The sequence below is a fragment of the Sciurus vulgaris genome (genome assembly GCF_902686455.1).
Source record: "Sciurus vulgaris genome assembly, chromosome: 3".
NCBI classification, from domain to species: domain Eukaryota; kingdom Metazoa; phylum Chordata; class Mammalia; order Rodentia; family Sciuridae; genus Sciurus; species Sciurus vulgaris.
In genome coordinates this window covers 6,744,697-6,767,125 of record NC_136463.1, presented here as the reverse complement: position 1 = coordinate 6,767,125, position 22,429 = coordinate 6,744,697, and the positions used below count along the sequence as shown (strand labels likewise).

At 56.7% G+C, this 22,429-nt stretch overlaps 3 protein-coding genes across 6 annotated transcripts in view; 1 reads left to right on the top strand and 2 right to left on the bottom strand.

The window, feature by feature from the left end:
- Window positions 1-2,110, bottom strand: part of LOC306656601 (uncharacterized protein) — a 34,487-nt gene extending 32,377 nt beyond the window's left edge. The window contains exon 1 of the mRNA XM_079131964.1: window positions 1,988-2,110. The gene's annotated coding sequence lies outside the window, so the exon portion shown is untranslated. The remainder of the gene's footprint in view (window positions 1-1,987) is intronic.
- Window positions 1-22,429, bottom strand: part of LOC306656602 (CMRF35-like molecule 2) — a 195,625-nt gene that overhangs the window by 33,916 nt on the left and 139,280 nt on the right. The window lies entirely within an intron of this gene.
- Window positions 811-16,930, top strand: GPRC5C (G protein-coupled receptor class C group 5 member C). Of its 4 annotated transcripts, XM_079131959.1 has the most exons (6): window positions 811-1,373; window positions 1,626-1,927; window positions 8,883-9,965; window positions 12,109-12,203; window positions 14,066-14,215; window positions 15,783-16,930. In XM_079131959.1, exons 2-6 carry the CDS (start codon window positions 1,825-1,827, stop codon window positions 15,813-15,815), a joined length of 1,464 nt encoding a protein of 487 aa, XP_078988085.1. In that variant the 5' UTR covers window positions 811-1,373; window positions 1,626-1,824; the 3' UTR covers window positions 15,816-16,930. The 4 variants fall into 4 exon arrangements, with proteins under 4 accessions (XP_078988085.1, XP_078988084.1, XP_078988086.1 ...); XM_079131958.1 differs by having other exon boundaries at window positions 811-1,927; XM_079131961.1 differs by lacking the exons at window positions 811-1,373; window positions 1,626-1,927 and adding an exon at window positions 2,091-2,302.

The following is a 22,429-nucleotide window of genomic DNA, read 5'->3' as shown; positions in this document are numbered from 1 at the left end:
GAGGCAGGGTTGCAGGGGACCAGAGTTGATGTTTGGGGAACGCAGGTGGGGGTGACAGGCTCCTGAAGATGGACAGCAAATTGACATAGTATGCAGGGCCACAGCTCATCGCCCACTCCTTAGGGCTACCGTCTCTAGTCTCAGACTATTTCTCCCACACCAACTCTGCCCAGCGAGCGGCCAGTTAGGCATTAGTGGCCTGGTTAAGGAAAAATAGAGGCCAGTACAACTTAGCATCTCTCACTCAGAGGCATGGAGCTGCTAATCCTCTTCAAGCCTTGGTCCCTGACTCGGGTGGGAAGTGAATATAGGGGATAGAGAGCTCTGGAGCAGCAACACTGAAACAATATGGTCTTAGCAGTTCTCCAGATAAGCCTCCCAGCACAAGGCACAGGAAGGGATATAGTGTTCTAGAAAGCCAGGGCCCTACCGCCAGTACCGGGCTAAGCAAACATTCTCTCCTGGTCAGAAAGCCCGGTGTGCAAGGGGAGGGACGGCCTGAGGTTTATCGCCCCGGCAACTCTGGGTGATTGATTGAGTTTAGACTCCCGGTTGTCATAGACCGAGGCACGCAAACAAACAGCCCGGGAGGTACCCCTTCCCTCTCCCTGCGCGACCCCACCTGGCTACTCCCTCACCCGTGACCAGCTGCCTCCCCTCCCCTTCGCGGGCGCTCGGGGTTGAGCAAACATGCCCAGCAGTCCGCCCCGCCACCGGCTGGCTCCGACCGCGCGCTGCTGGCGATCCCCCAGGCAACTAGGCGTCACGAGAACGGGCACCCCGAGACCGTCGCCCTGCCCGCCCCCGCGTCCCCAGGGGCCGGGCCAGGCCCAACAACCTCCCCTTTCTCCGTGCGCCTTGGCCTCTCAGGGCCTCAAGCGCAAGCCAAGCAGGCCCGCACCCGGCCTCCAGGGGCAGCGCAGCCCACCTCCCGAGGGGCCCGCGGCCCCAGGAGGAGGCGTCCGGAAAATCTCCTGTTTACTGGGCCAGAGCGGTCTCAGCCAGGATTCGCTTTCCTCGTCTGCGGTTCCCTTTCAGCAGATTCCTGGGGCCGGAGGGGGATAGGATAGTTTCCCGCTGATCCACCCCGGCAAGGAGGCGGGGCGCAGGGGAACCCGAACTCGTGGAAAAGTCCCCCGGCAGCGGGAGGGGCTGGACTCGGAGTCAGGGTCAGCGTGACCCGTAGCGCAGAGATCGGGGCCGGGTTAAACACTGTACCTCGGGGAACAACACCGTGAAGGCTAATTAGGACAAGTCGCAACGCGGAACAGGGACGCGGGGAGGGGAGCGCGCGCGCCGAGTGGAGCCACGTCTGGGGCGGTCTCGGGAAACCCGAGCGCTGGACAGTCAACCCAGAGCGACGTCTGCCCACGGTCCGAAGTGGTGCTGGGCTCGGCCCCCGGGATTAGGGGCGTGCGCGGCGGCCTTCCCACGTGATCTTGGTGACTGGGGGTATCGGGGAAGGACCGCGCGTGAAAGAGGTGGACGCTGGGTGTGTGGTGTGTCCACGTGTGCCAGCTCGGGAGGGGAGGGGGCGCAGAAGGCGTGACAAAGACCGACTTTGTATCTGAGTGTGCGCCTCGCTCCAACCCGGGGCAGCGAACGGTGTCTGGCGTGTCTCACAGGAAAGCCAGGACGAAGGTGACAAAGGCTGGGTGTCCGCCACCAAGAGACGCGCCAAAGTAGCCCCCGCGCCAGTCGGTGCGTACGCGAGCTGGGAGATGCTGCGAGGGAGAGCCCGCCCGCTGGGCTGCACCCCAAACCGCTTTCCAGAGAAAAAGCCGAGTCCAGAAAGTGAGTGCGCGTGAGTGTGCGCGTGCTCGCATGCGGGGGCGTGGCAGTAAACAGCAACAACCCACACGCCAGCTGGGCCAGAAACTCCGATCTCCCGAACCAGCCGGAAAGTGCGCCTCGGCCGAGGCTGGAGGTGAGCCGGCGGGGGGAGGGCAGGGCGGGCTTTGTTACTGTGTAAACGGATTGCACGTACCTGGAGCGCCGCGGGCGCCGGATAAGAGCCCTGAATGGAGGTGATGTCACGGCGATACCGGCCGGCCCACCCTCGCCGAGAGAAAGAAGCCGTGCACCCGGAGAGCGGGCGCAAGAGCGAGCCGCCGAGCGCGCCCAGCTCAGCCCGGGTCCCGGGGAGGCAGGCCCTGCGCCCCCGCCGGGGCCCCGCCACCCCAGCCAAGGCTGAGGCTGGCGCTGCGCCCTGCGCAGTCCCTCCCACCCCCGCCCGCGCTCTGCCTGGAGCTGGAGTTGGCCCCAGACGCCGCGCCGGAGCCGGGCTGGCGGCGCGTCCCAGGTAAGGCTGCCTGCTGCCTTCCCGCTCCGCCCTCCCCTCGGCCGCCCGGAAGAGCCGGGTAGGGCTGGCAGGGAGTGGGCGAGGGCAGAGGCGCTGGGGTGGAGACCCGGGGGGCGGGGGACGCCTCGCCAACTCCACTTCGTCGCGGAAAGTTTCCAAACCGAAGCCAGCTGGGGACTGGGGGTGGAGGAAGCCAGGCGCTGCGGCTCAGGGTGGAGTGCAAAGGAAGGAGTTCACTGTCGGCTGGTCCCAAGGGTGCCCCTCGACCTCCCTGCTTCTCAGCGGGAGTCCACGGACGAGTGGCCCCTCTCCGCTGCCAGCTGCTGTGGATGGGGAGGGCAGGTTTCCGTGGACAGGGGAACTGGGGCGAAAAGTGACTGGCCTCCCTGCCCTTTCTGTTCAGACATCCAGGGAAGCGCGGTGTAGACCTTAGTATTGGGGACTGGAGTGGGAAGGGGAAGGTTTCGGATCTGTGTGCGAGGAGTTTGGAATTTAAGACGGTCACACCGCCTGCATTTCTGGGGTCTTCTGACTTGAAGACCCCACCCCCACCCTCCTGGCTTTTCCAGCGACCTTTTCACTTCCAGTCCAGAACGCAGTTTTACACCCAGAAAGACTCATCACTTAGAGCTCCCCGATCTTGATTCTAAAGCACCGGTACCAGAATGTGTACAAACAGGGTTTTGTGACCTGAGCCCCACCTCCCACCACCAACCATGTGCCTTCAAGTGTGGCTGGGACAGGGAGTGCTGATGGGGGGTGGGGCGCATTCCAGAGGGACATTCCAGAGCAGACCCTTGGATTGAAGACTTCTGAGTCTCTGAATGCTCCAGGCAGTTTGGCCCAAATGCCAATTCTTGGTGTGGGGTGGGGTGGGGACTGAAGTGGCTTCTTCCTGGCACAGGCATCTCCTAGACCCCTTACTGGATGGGTTAAATATCAGAGCCCTCTGGACTGAGGGCTAACACCCTAGGACCCAGCCAGAGACTGAGAGAGAAAGGAGGAGATGAATGGGAGGTGAGAGGAAACTGGCAGAGTCCACCCATCTTTGCAGTTGCTGAGAGGCGGCAGCCAGGGAGGAAGAAGGATGCTCTGTGTTCTCCCTGGCTCAGCAGCCCCCTCTGGGAGGGGCTCCAAATGTTCTTGGCACTCTTGAGAGCAACCTTAGGTCTGTATCTCACTGTGCACCCTTGAACCTGGGAGAAAGACCAGGACCGCTTTCCCAAGTTCTTGGAGCTTTCTTTTCATGATGATATCCTTTACCCCCGGGGAGTTCTCAGGCTTTGGTGTGGATGGCGGTGGGGTGATGAAGGGGGCTTGTTCTGGAGGGTTGAGGGGGGCTGGGTGCCTCACCTGTTGCTGGGTAAAACCAGTCAGGGCTGGCTGGGCCTCCGTTCACCAAGCCTGGAGGCCTCTTTGCTCCCACTGGAGAGAGAAAGGAAGAGGGTTCTGGAGCTGGACTGGACTGACTCAGACCAGACCTGGGGGCTGGGTGGCTGAGCCAGGGAAAGGCTGATTTCAGAGGTGATTAAAAATATTTGTGTGACTGGTTCTAGAGAGGTGAGGCAAAAGAGCCCTTTTGTCCAGGAAAATTTGAGGCTGGACTTCAGCTGTGGGAGGGGGAGGCTTCCAGGACAGGAGGTCCCTCTCCCATTCCTGCCCTGGTATCTCTTAAAAACCTTTAAACAGGAGATGTGACTCCAAAAGGAAGGCGGGAAAGATTGGGTGGGTGAGGAGAACTGAGCGTTGTGTCCATTCAGAGAATGATTTTTAAATGCCTGCTCTTTTCAAGCCCCAGCATAGACGCTCAAGGGATGCTCAGTCTTGTTCACTAGCCCTGGACTAGCCTAGGAGGGAAGACAGGCATTCATGATTTTAATGTTCCAGGCTCAGGAGGTTCAGTGGAAGGATCCATAGGAGGCAGAAGATACTTCCAGAGCCCTGAGGAAGAACCTCGGGCAGAGCGGGGGTCATCTGGCCTCACCCTTAGCCACCATCCCCAAAAGGGCACCAACTGGATGGTCGAATGTGCCTGTACTCCTGGGTGTCAAAGGTTGGAACCCAGCGCCTCTAGCTTTATTCTCTTGAACTCTCCTGCTGACTTCCAAGGGTCCCTGTCCTATGCAGGGGATAAGAGCCAGGCCCAGCTGGCCCATTTTTTTCCACCTGAGTCACTGTATTTCTTGCCTCCACACCTGCCCTTCTACTTTGGGGGGAAGCAGAGGATTAAGACATTGTGGGATGGGAATGGACTGCTTCATCTGAGGCCAGGGCAGCTGGATGGCAGCAAGGTACCTGGTTGAGGGCGGGGTGAGTAGACTCCTGGGGGGATCGAGTGGCAGAAGTGAGACTTGAAAGGTCCAGGAAGCTGGTGGGCCAGTAGCAAAGTCAGCAGGAAGTGGGGAGGCGGGGGCTGTAAAGCCTGCTTAACCCTGGCCCAAGTGCCTATGGGGTGCGAGGGGCCAGCAGGGTAGAGACAAATATTTCTTTATTCTTCTTTTACTTTTGTGGCACTGGGCACAGAACCCAGGGCCACATACAAGCTAGGCAAGTGCTGTGCCGCTGAGCTACTCCCCAGCCCTGGCATGGTTTTTTGTAATGACATGGCTGTTATCAGATGTGAGTCGGGAGTATGGATTTTTTTTAATTTAGCATCTTTTCCCCCTACGTCCTAGTAGTCCTTAGATTGTGTTTTGATAAGTATCTCTCAGATCTGGCCATTATGGTTTTACCTTTGGTTTTGATCTTTAAACTGGAGTGAATTTGTCCCCAAGAAATTGATTTCCTTGTGCTTTTTGCCAAGTCACTCTCTATCTTTTTCTTTCCTTCCTTCCATTCTTTCTTTTTTTTGTACTGAGGATTGAACCCAGAGTTGCTCTATCACTGAGCTACACCCCCATCCCCAGCCCTTTTATTTATTTTTTTTGAGACAGGGTCTCACTAAGTTTTCCAAATAGGCCTTGAACTTGCCATCCTCCTGCCTCAGCCTCCAGATTACAGGTGTGCACCACCGCTCATAGAGCATACACCCCGATGGTGCCCCTATCTTGCAAAAAATGACCTTCAGTGGTTCCTCATTTCCTGTTGGAATAAAGCCCCGAGTTCCTTCCCAACCACTTTTCCCGTGAGCCTCCCTTTCCAAGCCCACTTCATGCCTGGAGAAGTACAGGAACCAGCTGGGGCTGGGGAGGTAGCTCAGCTGGCAGAGTGCTCACCTAGCAGGTAGGCGCTGGGTTCCATCCCCAGCCCTGCAAAAAGGAAAGAAAAACAGCTAACATGCTTGGTGCACTTGACCTTTTCCCTCTTGGTCTGCACTTGGTTGCTCTCAGGGCTTTGACTTGTCATCTTGTCTGTCTCCTGGTCCCCTGTGCGTGCTCAGCCCCTACTTCACATTCTTCAAGGCTTAGCGTCCTTCTGCCTCCGCCCGTGGCAGTGTCTGGGATGTGGTTCATTTTACTTTTGCTTATTTATTTATTAGTAGTAACATTCTTGGTGCATTTTTGTTTTATGCTAAATAAAATGCCTTTTTTTTTTTTTTTTTTTTTTTTTTTTGTGGTGCTGGGGATTGAACCCGAGGCAAGAATTCTACCACTCTACACCCTGAACCCCCCAATAAAATTGCCTTTTTTTTTTTTTTTGAGGCACTGACACTCTAGCCCAGGGCCTCACACATGTCAGGCAAGCACTCTACCGCTGAGCCATTATCTCCCAGCCCAGTAAAGCGCTTCTTCGTAGGTCAGGCCCTACTGGTCATCTTCCTCTTCTGTGTTCTGCAACACCTTCTCTCCTTCAGGTAAATTCTCTCACAGGTCACTTAGCATATTTCCTCCTTGAGCTGTTTTGCTGTATACCTACCTTATCTCACCTGTTAGAATTTTTTTTTCCCCCCTCCCGTCTGAGGGGCTAGGGATTCGAACCGGGGTCCTTGCGCATGCTAGGCGAGAGCTCTCCAACATGAGCTATTTCTTCAGCTCTCACCTGTTAGATTTTAAGTGCCATCAAGTCCAGGACTGTGTTTGTTCATCTTTTGTGTTTCCTTCTGCTCTGAGGACAGAGGGCCTGGTCCCCTAGACCTGCAGTCCATGTCTGCTGATTTGGAATAATTGTTCTAAACTGGGACCTGGTCCAGGAAGGTGGGATGAGAAGCCCAGGAAGATGCGGGTGTCCCAAGACCATCCTAGTCATTCTCAGTGTTCAGTGCCACATTTTCAACCTCACCCCAAGTTCTGGCTGGTTCTCTGGGCCACAAGCCCCTAAGATGGAGTGGAACCAGGTTATCTATAAAGTGTTTCCCAGAGTGGCTCGATATTACTTCTTACCCATCAATTCCCTCGGTCTCCTCTTCCTCTTCCCAGCAGTTGTAAATACAGTTGGTGCTTTATTGATTTACGACTGCAAAGTCCCCTCCACAAGTTTACATCCTGGGCTTGGCGGGGAGTCAGTGGTCAGCCTTTGCCCAATGTGTAGAAGGCCCGGGATTCAATCCCCAGCACCACCTGAGGTGTGGGAGGGGGCAGGCTTTTGCATCAAAATGAAGAGAAACTAGCTGTTACAAAGCGGGTTATTTAGAAAAACAATAGTAAATTTACATCAGGACCGTGAGTGGTCCGTGAAAGGCTAGCTTCACTGACAGATGAGGAGGGCCCCCAAAGTGGCTTAAAGTACCTACAGTATTTTCAAGCGCTGTGAAAGTTTAAAAACTGATCATCTTTATAATGTCAATTTTCCATTAATTTTTCAAATTTTATTTCTTCTGATTTAATAAGTGCCTTTCCACTTATCAGTTACAGAGAGAACTTCTATTGATTGAGATTTGGGACTTTTGCTTATTAAAAATTAAGTAGCCAGGGTGCAGTGGTGCATACCTGTAATCTCAGAGACTGAGGAGGCTGAGGCAGGAGGATCACAAGATCCCCCCTCAAAATAAGAAACAAAAATGGATGGAGATATAACTCAGTGGTAAAAGACCTGGGTTCAATCCCTAGTAAAGAAAAAAAAAAACTAGAAAGGAGGTAAACTGGGCAAATCACCACCCCCACTGGCAGAAGATGTTGGGGAAGATGAGTTAAATGGTAGGATTCTCCTGCTAACCAGGAGAGCTTGGTCTGGAGCCTTCCTCCTGTACAAGCAGGAGTCAGGACTACAACTCGTTTGTTTTTGGTACTGGGGATTGAACCCAGGGGTGCTGTACCACTGAGCATCATACCCAGCTCCTCAGGTTGGGTCTTTAATTTCTCTTAACCTGCAACAACCTCTTTTCTGGGTGGGAGGAGTTGGGTATTGAACCCAGGGCTGCTCTGCCACTGCGTTTTTTTTTTTTTTTTTTTTGGTACTGGGGATTGAACTCAGGGGCACTCAACCACTGAGCCACATCCCCAGCCCTATTTTGTATTTTATTTAGAGACAGTTCTCACTGAGTTGCCGAGCACCTGGCCATTGCTGAAGCTAGCTTTGAACTTGCAATCCTCCTGTCTCAGCCTCCCGAGCTGCTGGGATGACAGGCGTCCATCACCGCGTCCGGCTCACTGCTTTTTTTTTTATCTTTCGTTTTGAGACAGGGTCTCGCTGAGATGCTGAGGTTGGCTTCAAAGTTTCGACCCTCCTGCCTTAGTCTCCCTAGTCACCAGAATTACAGGCATAATTACAGCCAGTTGCAACATCCTTTACCTCCACTTCACATGGGGAAAATCTAGTTGGTAGGGAGAGTTTAGTTTCCTTCTGTGAGGCAGATGAGCAGCCTTCGGCAGAGGTTCAGCCAGGAGACCCAGTGATGAGTTAGTTACCTTGCCGGTGTCAATAGAAGACACCTTTCTCCCCTTCTAGCTACAGTGTCTTAAAGTCTTCCACTGAAGATTCTTTGGGGTTTTGCTTGTCCTTGCCCTTGCCTGATTCTTCTTTTCAAATGTTAATGCCTCATAGGAGGATTTTTGCATTAAGTCCTTGGGGGGAGGTTTATTTTATCCTTGACTTGAGCTTCTGAACTAGATAGAGAAATTCTTGAGAATTTCTTCTGAAGAAGAAAGTTGGCACTCAAAATGGAAAATCAAGGGCAAAGAAGGGAAGGAGGGGAAACTCACATTTTCAACTGTCTTTATTTTAGGGGCTGCAGGTTCTGCCTGCCACCAGTGCCTTTTAAGTGCGTGTGGAACGAGGGCTGATTTGACGAAGGAATGCGTGGCTGACTGGCCAGCCGTGCTCTGGGCATTACTGGGAATGGGGTCTTTTGACCCTCTGAACCCTAGAAGGCCGAGGGCAGCAAGGAAGAGCTGAATGGGTGGTGGGCTCTCTCACCCCGCAGCCCTAGGCGCTCGGAATATCTGGACCTGCCTTACGGTGGATGAGAGGGAGGAACTGAAAATTCAGTGACAGTCCTTCTTTCCCACGGTGAGGAGTAGGGATGTCAGATAGGCTTCGTCGTCTCTGGTCAGTTGATGTGCCTCCCTAATTTCTGGGCTAAGAAGGATTCTGAAGCCCGGCGGGAGTGTCCTCTCATCAGCTGTGCCGTCTGCCCCGGTCAGTGCCACGCATGCCGGAAGCTGCTCTCGAAGGACTCATGTTGCCCTTCTTCCTCTGTCTCCAGGGACCCAGCTGGTGCCTGGCCTGGGAGCCAGGATGGCCGCTCACAGAGCCTTCCTGCTGTGCCTGGGACTGCTGCTCTTCCTGCCCCCGGGGGCCCAGGCCCAGGGCCCTGCCCCGCCTGGCTGCAGCCCAGACCTCAACCCCCTCTACTACAACCTGTGTGACCGCTCCGGCGCTTGGGGCATCGTCCTGGAGGCTGTGGCTGGAGCGGGCATCGTCACCACGTTTGTGCTCACCATCATCCTCGTGGCCAGCCTGCCCTTCGTGCAGGACACCAAGAAGCGGAGCCTGCTGGGGACCCAGGTGTTCTTCCTGCTGGGCACGCTGGGCCTCTTCTGCCTGGTGTTTGCCTGCGTGGTGAAGCCCGACTTTTCCACCTGTGCCTCCCGCCGGTTCCTCTTCGGGGTCCTGTTCGCCATCTGCTTCTCCTGCCTGCTGGCCCACGTCTTCGCCCTCAACTTCCTGGCCCGGAAGAACCACGGGCCCCGGGGCTGGGTGATCTTCGCGGTGGCTCTGCTGCTGACGCTCGTGGAGGTCATCATCAACACAGAGTGGCTGATCATCACCCTGGTCCGGGGGCCGGGCGAGGGCGGGCCCGGGGGCAATGGCAGTGCCGGCTGGGCCGCGGCCTCCCCCTGCGCCATCGCCAACGAGGACTTCGTCACCGCGCTCACCTACGTGATGCTGCTGCTGCTGGGCGCCTTCGTGGGGGCCTGGCCCGCCCTGTGTGGCCGCTTTCGGCGCTGGCGGAAGCACGGGGTCTTCGTGCTGCTCACCACGGCCACCTCCATGGCCATCTGGGTGGTGTGGATTGTCATGTATACCTACGGCAACAGGCAGCACAACAGCCCCACCTGGGATGACCCCACGCTGGCCATCGCCCTTGCCGCCAATGCCTGGGCCTTTGTTCTCTTATATGTCATCCCCGAGGTCTCCCAGGTGACCAAGGCCAGTCCAGAGCAGAGCTACCAGGGGGACATGTACCCCACCCGGGGCGTGGGCTACGAGACCATCCTGAAGGAGCAGACGGGCCAGAGCATGTTTGTGGAGAACAAGGCGTTTTCCATGGACGAGCCGATCTCAGGTGGGTCCCAGAGACTCTCCAGTCCCCTTCCTTGATCCCATGTCCTTCACTGCAGGGCAGGGCCTGTGACTCAGTGGCACTCACTCACAGAGCCCTGGACTTGATCCCCAGCACCACACACACATCAAAATTCCATTTTTTAAAGTTTTCCTTCATTATTCACGTAGTTCCTGAATACATTCTCATGATAAAATTTCAAGCATTACAGATGCTGCCTCCCTAATCCTACCTGAGCCCGTCTTGTTCCATCCCAGTACCGAGCACTGCTGGTGGGTGTACCTTGTGCCTCTGTTTCCTCATGTATAAAATGGGGTGATGACAGTAATTCAGGGCTCTGGTGAGGATTAAATCAATAACGGCTGTGCGACACATGGAGAACACTCTTAGAAATACTAGCTCGGTGTCTCATTATTTTACTCTAATTTTATCCTTTTAGAACTTGTTTTTCTATTGTGTATATTTCCATCATCATCTTAGTAAAGAAAAAAAGCTCTTGGGGCCTGGGGAGGTCGGGTGTGGCTCAGTGGCAGAAGCTTGCCTAGCATGCACCAGACCACGGGTTCCACCCAGCATCCCGCCTGTCCCCCACCCCCAAAAAGCACTCATGGTGTCAAACTGTGACCTCAGCAGCATATTTATTTTCCCCATATTTTTTTGTTGGTGCATAATTGTTGTACATAACGGTGGAATTTGTTGTTACGTATTCTTACATGCACACGATGTAACAATATAATTTGGCCGATATCACTCCCCAGTATTCCCCTTTCCCTCCCCCCGTCCCTTTCCGTGAGACCCACTCCCTCATCTCTCTCTTCCTGTTTCCTGTCTGGCTTCCACACATAAGAGAAAACACTGGAGGCACAGCCTTGAAGCCCTACCCTGACCCTAAATTGTGTGTGCTGATTAAGATGCTTGCGAGTTCGGGTTCTTACTGTCTCTGGTCACCCTGTGCCAGTTCTGGGGCCTCTGTGGGATGGACAGTCAGAGTCGGAGGCTGTGGAAGATCCAGAATCGGAGAAGTCTGTTGCTTTTCTTCAAACTGTGAGATCTTCAAAATTCCTGCTTTGGGGAAAGCAGTGACCCTTGTCCTACTGGGCACTGGATCTTTGATCTGCCTCCCACTGGGGCTGACCACTGGCCTCACCCTGGGGTGGCTCCTACACACAGGAGAGGGGGACTGTGGGCAGGTGTCAGGAGCTTGCAGCTTGTTGCCCACTGCCCCGGGCACTTTCCCTGCTGCCTGTTGTCAGACCAGAGAGTTCCAGCCTTTGTCTTCCTCTCTCCTCTCCTCTCCTCTCCTCTCCTCTCCTCTCCTCTCACGGCACACTTCTGGGCTGTGACTTTATAGTCCCCCCCCCCCCAATGGAGAAATCAATAGCATGAACCCAGCACTTGGAAGCCTCATATAGGTTGTGGTCCCTCAGCCCTGCAGGAGACAGGCCAGGCTGGCCTAGCATTGTGGCCTGTGCTTGGACCCCTGGGTTGGTCAGCGGGTCTCCTCCAACACCTCAGGGTGCCTGCCCAGCAGGCTGGAACAGATCAGGAAACCAACACCCCGAGGCACAGAGGAGAATTCCTGGAGCTGCAAATAGTTCTGGAAACTTGCCAAGGGCCCAGGACGGGGCAGGCAAGCAGTCTCCCTGGCCGGGCCCCGGGTGGGTGTGGAGGGGCATCTGCCGCCAGCCCTGCCCTGGGAGGGTGTGAAGATCTGTGGGCTGAGGGGTCTCAGCAGTGTTTACTCCAGCGCCTGGCAGCTGGCCCGTAGCAGTAGAGGCTGGAGCTGGAGGCTGGCCATCTTGGAAGGCAGCCGAAGGCCCATGTGCCCCTCTTGGCCTCTGGCCCTGGGGCGGATGGGGATGTGAAGGATGCTGACGGGGCGTTTTTCTGAGCTGCTGGGTGGCGGGGGCTCCGGTACTGCAGGGAGCTGACCAGCACTGTGATCTTCCGTGCCTCTTTCCGCACCAAGGGGCTCTGGCTTGGAAGGGCCCGCCCCTCCACATCCTCCCCACCGTGGGCCACTCCTGGTCAGGTGTCCCACCAGGGCTGTCGTGGCCCTCCACCCCTGAGAGCGCTGCTTGGGTTGTGGGAGGTGGGACGCAGTCAGAGCCAGGCATCCTCAGTCCACACCTGTCTTTCCTCACAGCTAAGAGACCGGTGTCACCTTACAGTGGCTACAACGGTCAGCTGCTGACCAGTGTGTACCAGCCCACCGAGATGACCCTGATGCACAAAGGCCCGGTGAGTGGGGTCCCAGGAAGCCCGCAGAGCCCTGCTGGGAGGGAGGAGGGGGAAGGCAGGCTTCTCAGCTGGGGAATGTGCCCAGGGAACCCAGGGCCCTAGTTCTTACCAACCGCCTGGAGATGATGTAGCCACCACCTCTGGCCACACTGCCGTGGGACCTGCCCTGTGTCACTGGGCGTCACACAGACTGGGGCCAGCTGCTGTTAAAAATGCAGACCACTCTCAGTGGGCTGGTGGGAGCTCCCAACTTTACCCTAAAGAGCTTGGGGAGGGACAGAGGAAGGTCTCAGCCAGGTACTCCCCAAAGTGACAGAGGACCCAACGGTAGCAGGTCTGTACCGGTATTTAGTTCTCAACCACAGCTGTCCCGGGAGGGCCTCCGGTTCCCCACCCCCTGCCACCTCCCTTGGGCTCTGGAAGCCAGATGCTCCCTTAGCCAAGCAGGGAGGGGACAGGAAGGCGGTGAGTTAGATTCCCACTCCATATATGTTCCTCCTCCTGGCTGGCAGTGGCTACGGGGAGAGGTCAGCGACCTGCCTTGGCAGGATGCTGGGAACAGGAAGCCGGGAGGTCAGCAGGGTTCAGTTCTACCCCCTCCCCAGCTCTGTCCCTCTCCCTAAGCCAGGGAGAGCAGGTCCAAGCCAGGAGCTGTGACCAGCGAGGAGTTCCCCTGAGACCATGAGCAGAGGCTCTCCCCCACCGGCAGTCACCAAGTGGTGTGGGCAGCCGCAGAACCCTTCCCTTAAGGGGGTGCTGTACCATGGCCACCACCCCTCTGTCCTTCCCGGCATGTGTCGTTGGAGATCTGAACTAGCAGGGATACTTTTTCCTTTTTTAAAATTTTTCTTTATAGCTGTAGATGGATTCAATACCTTTATTTACTTTTATGTGGTGCTGAGAATCGAACCCAGTGCCTCACGCATGCTAGGCAAGCGCTCTACCACTGAGCCTCCTCCCCAGCCCAAGCACAGATAGTTTTTCTACCTGGTTCTCAAACTGTGGTTCCCAGACCACCAGGGTTGTTGACACCACCTGGGTAGCTTGGTGTCCACCAGGAAGGGACACGGCAGTCCTATTGCTCAGGGCTCCCACCTCCCCACCCCAGAAGTTAAACTTTTCCCACCTCCAGGTGGGGCTTAGCTCCAAGGGCATGTATGCCTTCACAAAAAGTCCAGGTGATCTGGTGCACACCCAGGTACGCTGAGACCATGTATCCAGATGTTCCTGAGGTGGAGATTGCAAACAGGTGGGAGGGAACCTGGTTCTGAGCTACGGAGGGTTGGTGGTAGGTCTTTTCCTTTGGGATAAGGCAGGTGGGGCAGGAGTCCATCTTCCCTCCAGGTGGGAGCTGGCTGCTTCAGGACCCTGGCCCCATAGGCAGCCAAGCTCCAGAGCCTTCCGGGATTTAGTCTCTAAATCCAACTGGTCAGCCCAGACGCCTAGAGCAGATTTGTGTGGGTATACTCACTGCCTAAGAGAAGGGTGTCCCAGTGTTGTGGCGGCATTTAAGGGGCTCTGGTAAGGTTCTTGGAGGAAGGGAGCCCGGGGGCAGGTAATAGCAGCTGGTCGGGAGCTCTCCCTGAGCCCGCAGCTGGAGGGGATGCGCACTGGGCAGCCCCCAGGCGAGCGAAGCCCTCATTCCCATCCCCAGAAGCAGAGGAGTTAGGGGCTCGAGGTCAGTCCTGTCTTTCCACGGTCGTCAACCCCAGGCTGCCACTGGGACCTGGCTGGAGCGGGGCAGAGGGGACAAGGAGAAGCTGGCACAGGGAGCCCTGCAGGAAGCAGAGTATTTGTACATCCGCCCTGGCGGAGCCCGGCCCGATCCCCCTCACTGTGACACCGCCTGTTCTTCCTTCCAGTCCGAAGGCGCTTACGACGTCATCCTCCCGCGGGCCACTGCCAACAGCCAGGTGATGAGCAGTGCCAACTCGACCCTGCGGGCTGAAGACATGTACGCGGCCCAGAGCCACCAGGCGGCCACGCCACCGAAAGACGGCAAGAACTCTCAGGTCTTTAGAAACCCCTATGTGTGGGACTGAGGCGGTGGCCATGGCCAGGAGGAAGCGGGCAGATTTGGGGAGGGCCCTCAGGACCTGGCCTGGGCGAGGGACCTCCAGGACCCCCCTGCTCTGTGACTACCCCCACCCCGCACAGGCTCAAGGTGGTTGTGCCCAGAGCTGCCAATGTTCAGGGGGTGTCCTGGGTGCCCCACCCACTCCTCAGTGTTCACGGAGTCCAGGAGCCAGCCTGGCTTCGTGCCAGGGCCCCCTCCGGCGGTCCTGCTCCAGCCAAATAGTGTTCTTCTTGGGGTGGTGGCCGGTCCGCACCTACGTTCTCTGGAGATTCCTGCAGCCTCAAGAAATCTCCAAGTGGGCACGTTGGGCCTGGGTCTTGCTCCTCTGTGAGGAACAGGTGCCTAATAAACATGTTTCTGCTTTATTAACTCATGCTCTGGGCTCGTGGTTTCTGGTAGGGCTCTCAGCCTCTGGTGACCCTCTCTCTCCTCCTCGATGAGCAGTGGGAGACTCCTCTCCTCCCTCCACAGCAGCTCAGTCCACACATTGTTGCAGGTGTGTCCTCCTGAAGTCACCTAGTGGTTGCCTCCACCAGGGAAGTGATCCCCTATCTGCCCTGAGGGCCACCAGAACCAATACCTGGGCCCCACTTATGCTGTGGATGTGGTCCCACATCTGGGCTGGTCTGACCCCGGGCATCTTACCTCTGGGACCTCTGTCCAGTGGTTATGTTCAGTGACAGAGAGAACAGAGAAGGCAGGCCACCCGCAGGCTCTGTGTGAGGGAAGGTCAGCCAGTCTCAGCTCATGAGGGGAAGAGTTCAGGTCGCCTGGCAGTACGTGGATGGGATGGCTCAGAGGGATCAGGACTTGTTTCCAACACGGGTTTACAGAGGTGGAAAGGGTCCACCAGGTCCCTATGGGTTCAGGAATTAAAATGTCCATTTGCTGCCCTTTACAGTCAGCCCAAGCCTGTCCCCAACAGCTGAGTGTAATCCCATGACTACAAGGGAAGGGGACAGGACTAATAATCTCTTTCCAGAGTCGAAATCCTGTAGTGGTACCATGTTGGAGTTAGGCAGGGCTTTATGGATAGCTGTCCCACCCCCTTTTACAGGTTAAGCAGAGTGACCCAGAGAGTTTCGTGGCCTCCTGGTGGCCAGGCCAAGACAGGTCAGGTTTTCTCCAGAATGAAAGCCAGAGAACCCTGGTGGCCTGGGCTGTAGGCTCCTCTCAGCCGAGTGGTTGGGACGGAGGCGTCCTGGCCCTTGGACTCTGGTTCCAGGCCTCTTCAGGGGCTGTGAGGCTGCCCCTCCCAGGCTTGGGAATGTTTCTCCCCAGCTGGTCAGGAGCTATTTTCTGACACACTGGTTGTAGGAAGAACATGTTTTGTTGAAAGAGAGAGAAAAATAAACTTCTCCAAACTTCTCCTTCTATGTTCACATGGCCCCGGCCCCCTGGGGACTGAAGCCCTTTTTTAAAAATAAGTAAATAAAAGCAAGTGACTGGGCCTGAGCCGTAGGGTCCCCCCGTTTGACTCTTGTTCTTTCTGGTTACTTTAGGCTCAGTCCCCGCAAAATAAAACGAGACGGTAGACGCCCTCTTCCCTGGACTGCTCGGCCTCCTGATGTCCTCATTCCTCTCTACCCAGGCTGGGCAGGGCCCAGCACCTCTCCCGCCCTTGTCCTTGGAGCTGGGAGGGACCAGAGGCCACCAACCTGAAGCAGTGGACTGAGTGGAGGCCCTGGGAAGGCCTGGGCCTCCTGGGGCCTTCCTACTTCTGCCCAGCCAGCCTCCTGGTCCCCAGGTGTTCGCAACTGGAAGGAGCTGGTGGACTCCCATCTCCCCTCCTTCCAGAGCACAGCCTGTGTCTCCAAGCTGTGGTTCTGCAGACGGCCCTCCTGTTGGGGAACGGCAGCTTCAGCTGCCTCTGTCTTGACCCTGGACCTTCCTGGCTGGCCATCTTGGTGTCCAGCATTGGTTTGTCCCACTCTGCACCTAGGTGAATCTTCTCTGTGAGTCTCTGGAGCCAAACCATGGCAGAAGTTGTCCCTTGTCCTTCTCCCTACAGCTTTTTGCTACCACCCAGACTGTGGAAGGCCACTGAGCTGAGGCCAGTGCGCAGCCTGGACGGCGGTGCTTCTGTTCATGGCTTGTACATCCTGAATTTGAGCCCCTCTACACCAGGACCCTGACAGCCTTCCCCAGCTTCAATGGAGTGGGTCCCACCACCAGGCCAGGACCAGCCCTGCCTGTCCCCTGGTCCCAGCTGCCTCCGCCCCTTGGGACAGGGACTCCCACTCTGGTTCTGACCCAGGAAGCTCTTCATCGTCCAGTGCTACCTCATGCAGAAGAACCCCACGGAGAAGCTGGAGAGCTGTCAGGCCATAGTGGCATTTGGGCCCTGTGTTGTTTACATGCCATGATTCTGTGACCTCCTTTCCCAGGTCTGCATTTGGCTTCTCAGCTAGTTTGGAAGGTGGCTCCTGGGATAGGGGCAGGTATGGATGCCCCTGAATGACCGGGGCCTCACGGGTTCTGAGGTGCAAGGGGGCCTGCTGGGACTGCCTGGGCATCTGTGGTCAGGGCCTGGAAGTACCCTTAGGAGATACAAGGCTGGGTCAAGGCTGCATTCTCAGAGACCTGTTGATGGTCCTGGTCCAGGTGAGTTGGGATCCAGGCCTCTCCTGTGACAAACCGGTGGGACTTGTGATGGGCAGGTGGCTGTTTCTACCCCAGCTTGGCTAGCAGGTATTCCTGGGGTGCCTGGCCAGGCTGGCACTGCTTTCATCACTGGAGGGGCCTCTAGTGTCCTTGGCCTTGGGCATGCTCTAGAGGGTCCTGACAGTACCCAGGGAAGAGGGTCCGTTCTCAGGACCTGCGTGATGCTGGTCCCAAGGACAGGGATGAGCACAGCTCCAGACTGGCAGGTCTGAGATCGCCACAGCACCTCCCTCCTGCCTCTGTCGTGCCCTTGGTGCCTGACAGAGCTGGCCCACCCAAGGGGCTTCCCTGAGTGTGCCCGGGAGCTCAGCCCTCAGCCCAGCGTCATGTCTGCAAGGCGGAGGGCAAGGGCCTCTGAGAGGCACCTTGTGGTCAGCCCCACAGGTTCCCCAGTGCCACCCTCCTGTCCCCAGCAGCCTGTGCCTTTATCACTGGAGTATTTTTTCCAGAGCTAAACCGGGTGAAGAGTTCCCACAGAGTACAGCTGTGTCTCCAGCTGTGATCGCCACTTCCCTTTCACCTCCACGAATAGGGTAGTATTTCCCTCAGGGGAAGGGGGCTACTTGCACTTCAGACTGCCCTTGATCTGAGTTAGTGACCCCAAGGTCCCTTACAGGGAGTGAAAGCCCTTGCTTACTGTTCTTGGTAACAATCTCACAGGAGTCTCGGGCTGTGCCGGGTGATCAGGGGGCTTCAGCTTGCAGCGGATGGAGGTGGGTTTGTAGCCAGACTCCTCGGGCTTGCAGGTGAAGCTCAGGAGGGATGGGCTCCTCAAAGATGCAGGCCAGTCTAGCTTCTGGAGTGCCCAGTGGACCTGCTTCCTGCCGTCCTGGGCAGAGTGGGGAAGACGGATGTGTTTTAGGAGGCGTGTTCTCTGAGGTGGCCAAGGTGCATCCTACGGGAGACTCATGCAGTGGGAGAAAACCGGAGGAGGCAGACCTGGAGCGGGTTCCTTGTCCTCTGGCACCCCCTTGGTCAATAACACCTGCCTGTCTGCCCCTGCAGCTGGAAACAGGACTTCACAACTGTGCTCAGAATTAAACAACTGTCCTCTATCTGGGAGGAATTTCTGCCACGGAGTCCTGTGTATTCCTGAGGAATTCTGGGATGTGTATGTGTGTTCCCCGCCTCACAGACACCTTGCCTTCTACACCAGCAAAGGCTGACTGACCCCAACTAACCTTTCTCTTGGTCGGGGACTTACTCTTCTAAAGGGGGAAAATGAGGTCTTCAAAGATACTGAGTTCTTGACTGGGTTGTGGCTCAGTGGCAGAGCGCTTGCCTAGTACGTGTGAGGCACTGGGTTCCATTCTCAGCACCACAGATAAATAAATGAATAAAAAGAAAGGTCTTTCAACAGCTAAAAAATATTAAAAAAAAAAAAAAAAAAAAGAAAGAAAAAAAGAGAGAGAGAGAGAGAGATTGAGTTCTCAACCAGCCAAGACCAGAGACCAGTAGCGACCCACACAGAAGACTGGGAGGTCACCTTGATGGTAGCCCTGCTGCTGCCTGGTGTTGCTGGCAAAGCGGCCGGGGCAGCTTATGGGGTGAAATCCTCTGGCACAGAAAGGTGTACTGGGCCAGGAGTGATGGACAGCTGCCCCAGGTAAGGGGGACTTGTCACATGCCACACCCAGCTTTCCAGAGTACGCTTGCGGCTCTTTGCACTAGTTCAGCCCCGTGCAGTTCACAGAAGACAAGAAATGGACAGGTTAAGTGACTTGCCCATGGTCAAGCAGCGCAGAGGGGTCTGTCAGCCTTCCAACCATTCTCACCAAGACCAGCACTTTCTCTAGCCCCCAGAGGACGATCCAAGGTCAGGCACGGACCAGACTTTGCTTCCTGTCTGCTGTCTCCACACTGGGCTCCAGGAAGCTGCCGCCCCTGCTCACAGCAGCCCCATGAATAATTTAGCACCTGCACCAGCCGGCAGTGCTCTGACCTCATCCTCCTGGGCTGGGGTGCAGCTCTGACCTCATCCTCCTTGAGAAAAGGTTGCTAATGGGCAGAAGCAGGGTCCCTCCAGGGTGGGGGATGACTGACGGAAGGAGGAGGGGACCTGAGACCCAACTGCCCTTGAAGCAGGAGGCAGCTTTGCAATGAAGAGAACATGACTTTAGAATCAGTGGCCCTCAGTTCAGTTGCTTTCTCTTACCAGGTCTGTGACTTTGGGCAGCCCCCTAGGCCCTTCCTCACTCTCCTTATCTGGAAAATGGGAGTACAAAACCGTGGGTTCATGTTAAGTGTTCTAGCCCCAGGTCACCCCTATGGCCACTGCACAGCATCCAGATACCAGCTGTCCAGTTGTCCTCTCCACACGAGCTGGTCTTCAGGCAAGATCTCACCACTTGCTGGGGTGCCACATCTCCCCTTTCCTGTGCTGCACAGGGTGAGTGTGATGGCAGGGGATGCCAAGGAGGACAGATCCTGGCAACTCCCTGATTGGCAAGGGAGAGGAGCTAACCTAAAAGTTAGAAGGTGGCCTGGGCACAAAGGAGGTCCAGAAAACCAGGCTGAAGGGCTGGGATCAAACTGCCTCTAGTCCAACAAGTGTTCCTCCAGCACCTACTCCAGGCAATTAGAGATGAGGGAGCTCTGGTCCCCACCCTCCACCAGGTCAGACCCCAGGGCTGAAGTGGCAGTAGTCATGGTAGCTGCATCGCCCATTCCTGAGCGGCCCCTTTCTGATCAGCTGGGCATCCTCCATACAGGGCCAGGCTCTATTAGCTCAGGCTAGGCCCTGGTCTTGGGGTACCCAGCAGCTGGGAAGGAACCTCAAGACTCACAGCTGAGCTATGGGCGCACCCAGCCACCGCAACTCAAGGTCAGAAGCAGAACTTGGCAGGCGCAGGGCCACCGCCTGTATGTGCCTTGGACAGAGGCGCTGGGTCGGTCCTGGGATCAGCGGAACCCATCCCATGCCAGCGGTTGGTGGCCCCCCAGGCTCCTCCACTCCAGAGCCCCGGAGGAGGCGCCCTGCCTGGATGGTCCACACGGAAGGAGCGCGCAGAGGCGGGGCGGGGCTCACACTCGCACGGCTCTGGACGGCCCGCAGGGCTGGGGCTTTGTGCTGCGTCCTGGCCGAGCTGTCGGGGGAGGGGCGGGCCACCCTGACCACGCGGGAGGCCACGAGTCCCCCTCCCCGCGTAGGGCTCCCCTCCACTTGGCTCCCGGCGCGGGAGGGGAGCTGGCCCCGAGCATCTGGCGTCCCCGCGTCACTCTCCGCCCGGGCTCCCCGCCCCGCGTCCCGCCCCCAGCCTGCCCGCGGCCGCCTCCGCTGCCACGCCAAGCCCCGCCCGACGCCATGCAACCCGATCCCCCGGGCGAGCCCACCCGCCCGCACCGGCTGTCCCTGCCGCTGCCGCTGCGGGGCCGTCGCGCGCCCAGCCCTCGGCACCCTCAGGCCTGGACCCGGAGCTTCCAGGGCTGCGACAGCGACTGTTCGCGAGCCTTTTACTCTGCCCCCTTCCGCCCCGCCATTCCCGGACTGCACCCGGCAGCCACCACCTTTGTCCCTGTACCTCTCAGCCCTGCACAAAGTGGGGGGTCAGGGGGCAGGTCCCTGCTCCCAGGAGGAGGATCCCCTCCGGTCCGTGGAGTTTCCACGTGGTGTGAGGGAGCCGTTGGCTGCGGTCGGTCGGGCTCCAGGGTAGGGTCCTCAGCCTGAGCACCACACATTCTGGGAGGGTCCTTCTTTGTGGTGGGGGCTGTGCCTTGGAGGATGCTAAGCAGCATCCATCCGACCCACTGGATGCCCGGAGCAGCTCCACCACCCTGGGGGTGACCACCAAAAATGTCTCTAGATGTGGCAGATGTCCCCAGGGGTCCAGCTCCCTAGGGTGTTAGAGTGGACATCCATCCACGGCACAGGGCACTGGATCTGTGCCTGGGTCCTCTCCCGAGCAGTGTTCCATGGTCTGCTTGTGCTCTGCCCTCCCTGCTGGTCCAAGTCGGTTGGTCAGCCTGGGGACCACAACATTTGGACAGCATGTGACTTACCCACTCTTCTCTCTGTGTAGATACCTCAGCCCCTGAGGCCGCTGTCCTCTCGCCATCAGGGAGGCAAAAATAAGGCCACCCCTAACACACCCTACACACCCTCAAAGTAGGGAAGAGCCCCTCAGTCCCTGCTGCCAGGGACTGACCATTTGGTGGTCAGCAGGGCCGGGTGGAGGGAAAGAGGGTGGGGACAAGGTGCACTGACTTCTACCCCTCATGCAAAGAGGAGTTTCTGGAGGATCCAGTCCCAAAAAGAAGGGGACAGTTTTCCTAGTTGCCCCTCTCCTGCGTATTCACATTTACCTGTGTTTGCACAAAGTGACTCTGAAAAGAGAAGACAGGTGTCACCATGCCAGACGGACAAGCAGAAGGCGGCTTTCACTGTCTCCCCTCCCCACTCTGTCTCCTGCTCTCCCTCCTGCCCTTTCTCTTTCCTTTTCCATGACAATAAATAACATTTTTTATTTTATTAATTTTTTGTGGTGCTGGGAATGAAACCCAGGGCAGGCCAGGCAAGTGCTCCAGCACTTGAGTTCCACCCTCAGCCCTGAATCACATATTTTAAAAAATTCAAAAAGAAGCCGGTGGGGTGGTGTATGCCTATAGTACCAGTGTTTGGGAGACTGAGTCAGGAAGACCGAAAGTTCGAGGCCAGTCTCTACAACTTAGCAAGGTCCTGTCTCAAAAATAATTTTTTAAAAAATAACTGTGGATACAGCTCAGTGGTAGAGCACTTGTGTAGCCTGCATGATACCCTGTTTCCATCTCCAGTATTGCAAAGAATATAAAAATTTTTAAATCCCAAAAGCATTTTTTTTTTTTAAAGTGGAAGAAAGAAAAGGAGCCTGGAGCCCGTGTCTGTGGTTCTGTGGTGTCCTGCACCCCGGGCCCTGCCTCCACAAAGGCCAGACCACAGCCATCTTTGGCCACGCCTGTCCTTCCTCGTCCCTCTTCCTAGGAGGCTTCCAGGGCTTCACCCTGCTTGGTGTTTCCAATTCCTTCTCCCATGGGAGGCTCTGTGAGGAGGCAGAGGACAGAGGCCTGGGAAGGGAGGATGTTGGTTGCCTGACTGTGCCTCCCCCACCCCAGCACTTCTGAGAAGACAGATGCCAGCATTTCTGGAACAGATTGGTGCATTGTCACCATTTGCGGCGTCCCTGCCTATAGCTCTTCATTGTGGACGTGCCACGTCCCACAGGGCAGACAACGGAGACATGGGAACAGCTGGTGGCTCATGAGCTCACTCGTCCGTGGGTTCTTTGTCGATGCTTCTGACAGGCCACTCCCCGCCAGCATCCTAATTGACCTCAATCCCCTCTCTGACCTCTCTCCTGGTCCCCAGTCCATCTGGCTCCAGTACTCCTGAAATCTGGGAATTCCTTGTCCCCAGGTCACTTTGACCAGGTGCCGCGTGTCCTAGGGGACTCCTAGGGGACGTGTGACTTCTGCCTGCTTTCCTGCATCAGTAAGCAGATGTGCTCTTGGG

Coding starts and splice junctions, on each gene's coding strand:
- GPRC5C (XM_079131959.1), top strand. CDS start 1,825: ATGCGGGGGCGTGGCAGTAAACAGCAACAACCCACACGCCAGCTGGGC. Junction 1,928..8,882: donor CGCCTCGGCCGAGGCTGGAG/GTGAGCCGGCGG, acceptor CTCTGTCTCCAG/GGACCCAGCTGGTGCCTGGC. Junction 14,216..15,782: donor AAGACGGCAAGAACTCTCAG/GTCTTTAGAAAC, acceptor TGGTTACTTTAG/GCTCAGTCCCCGCAAAATAA.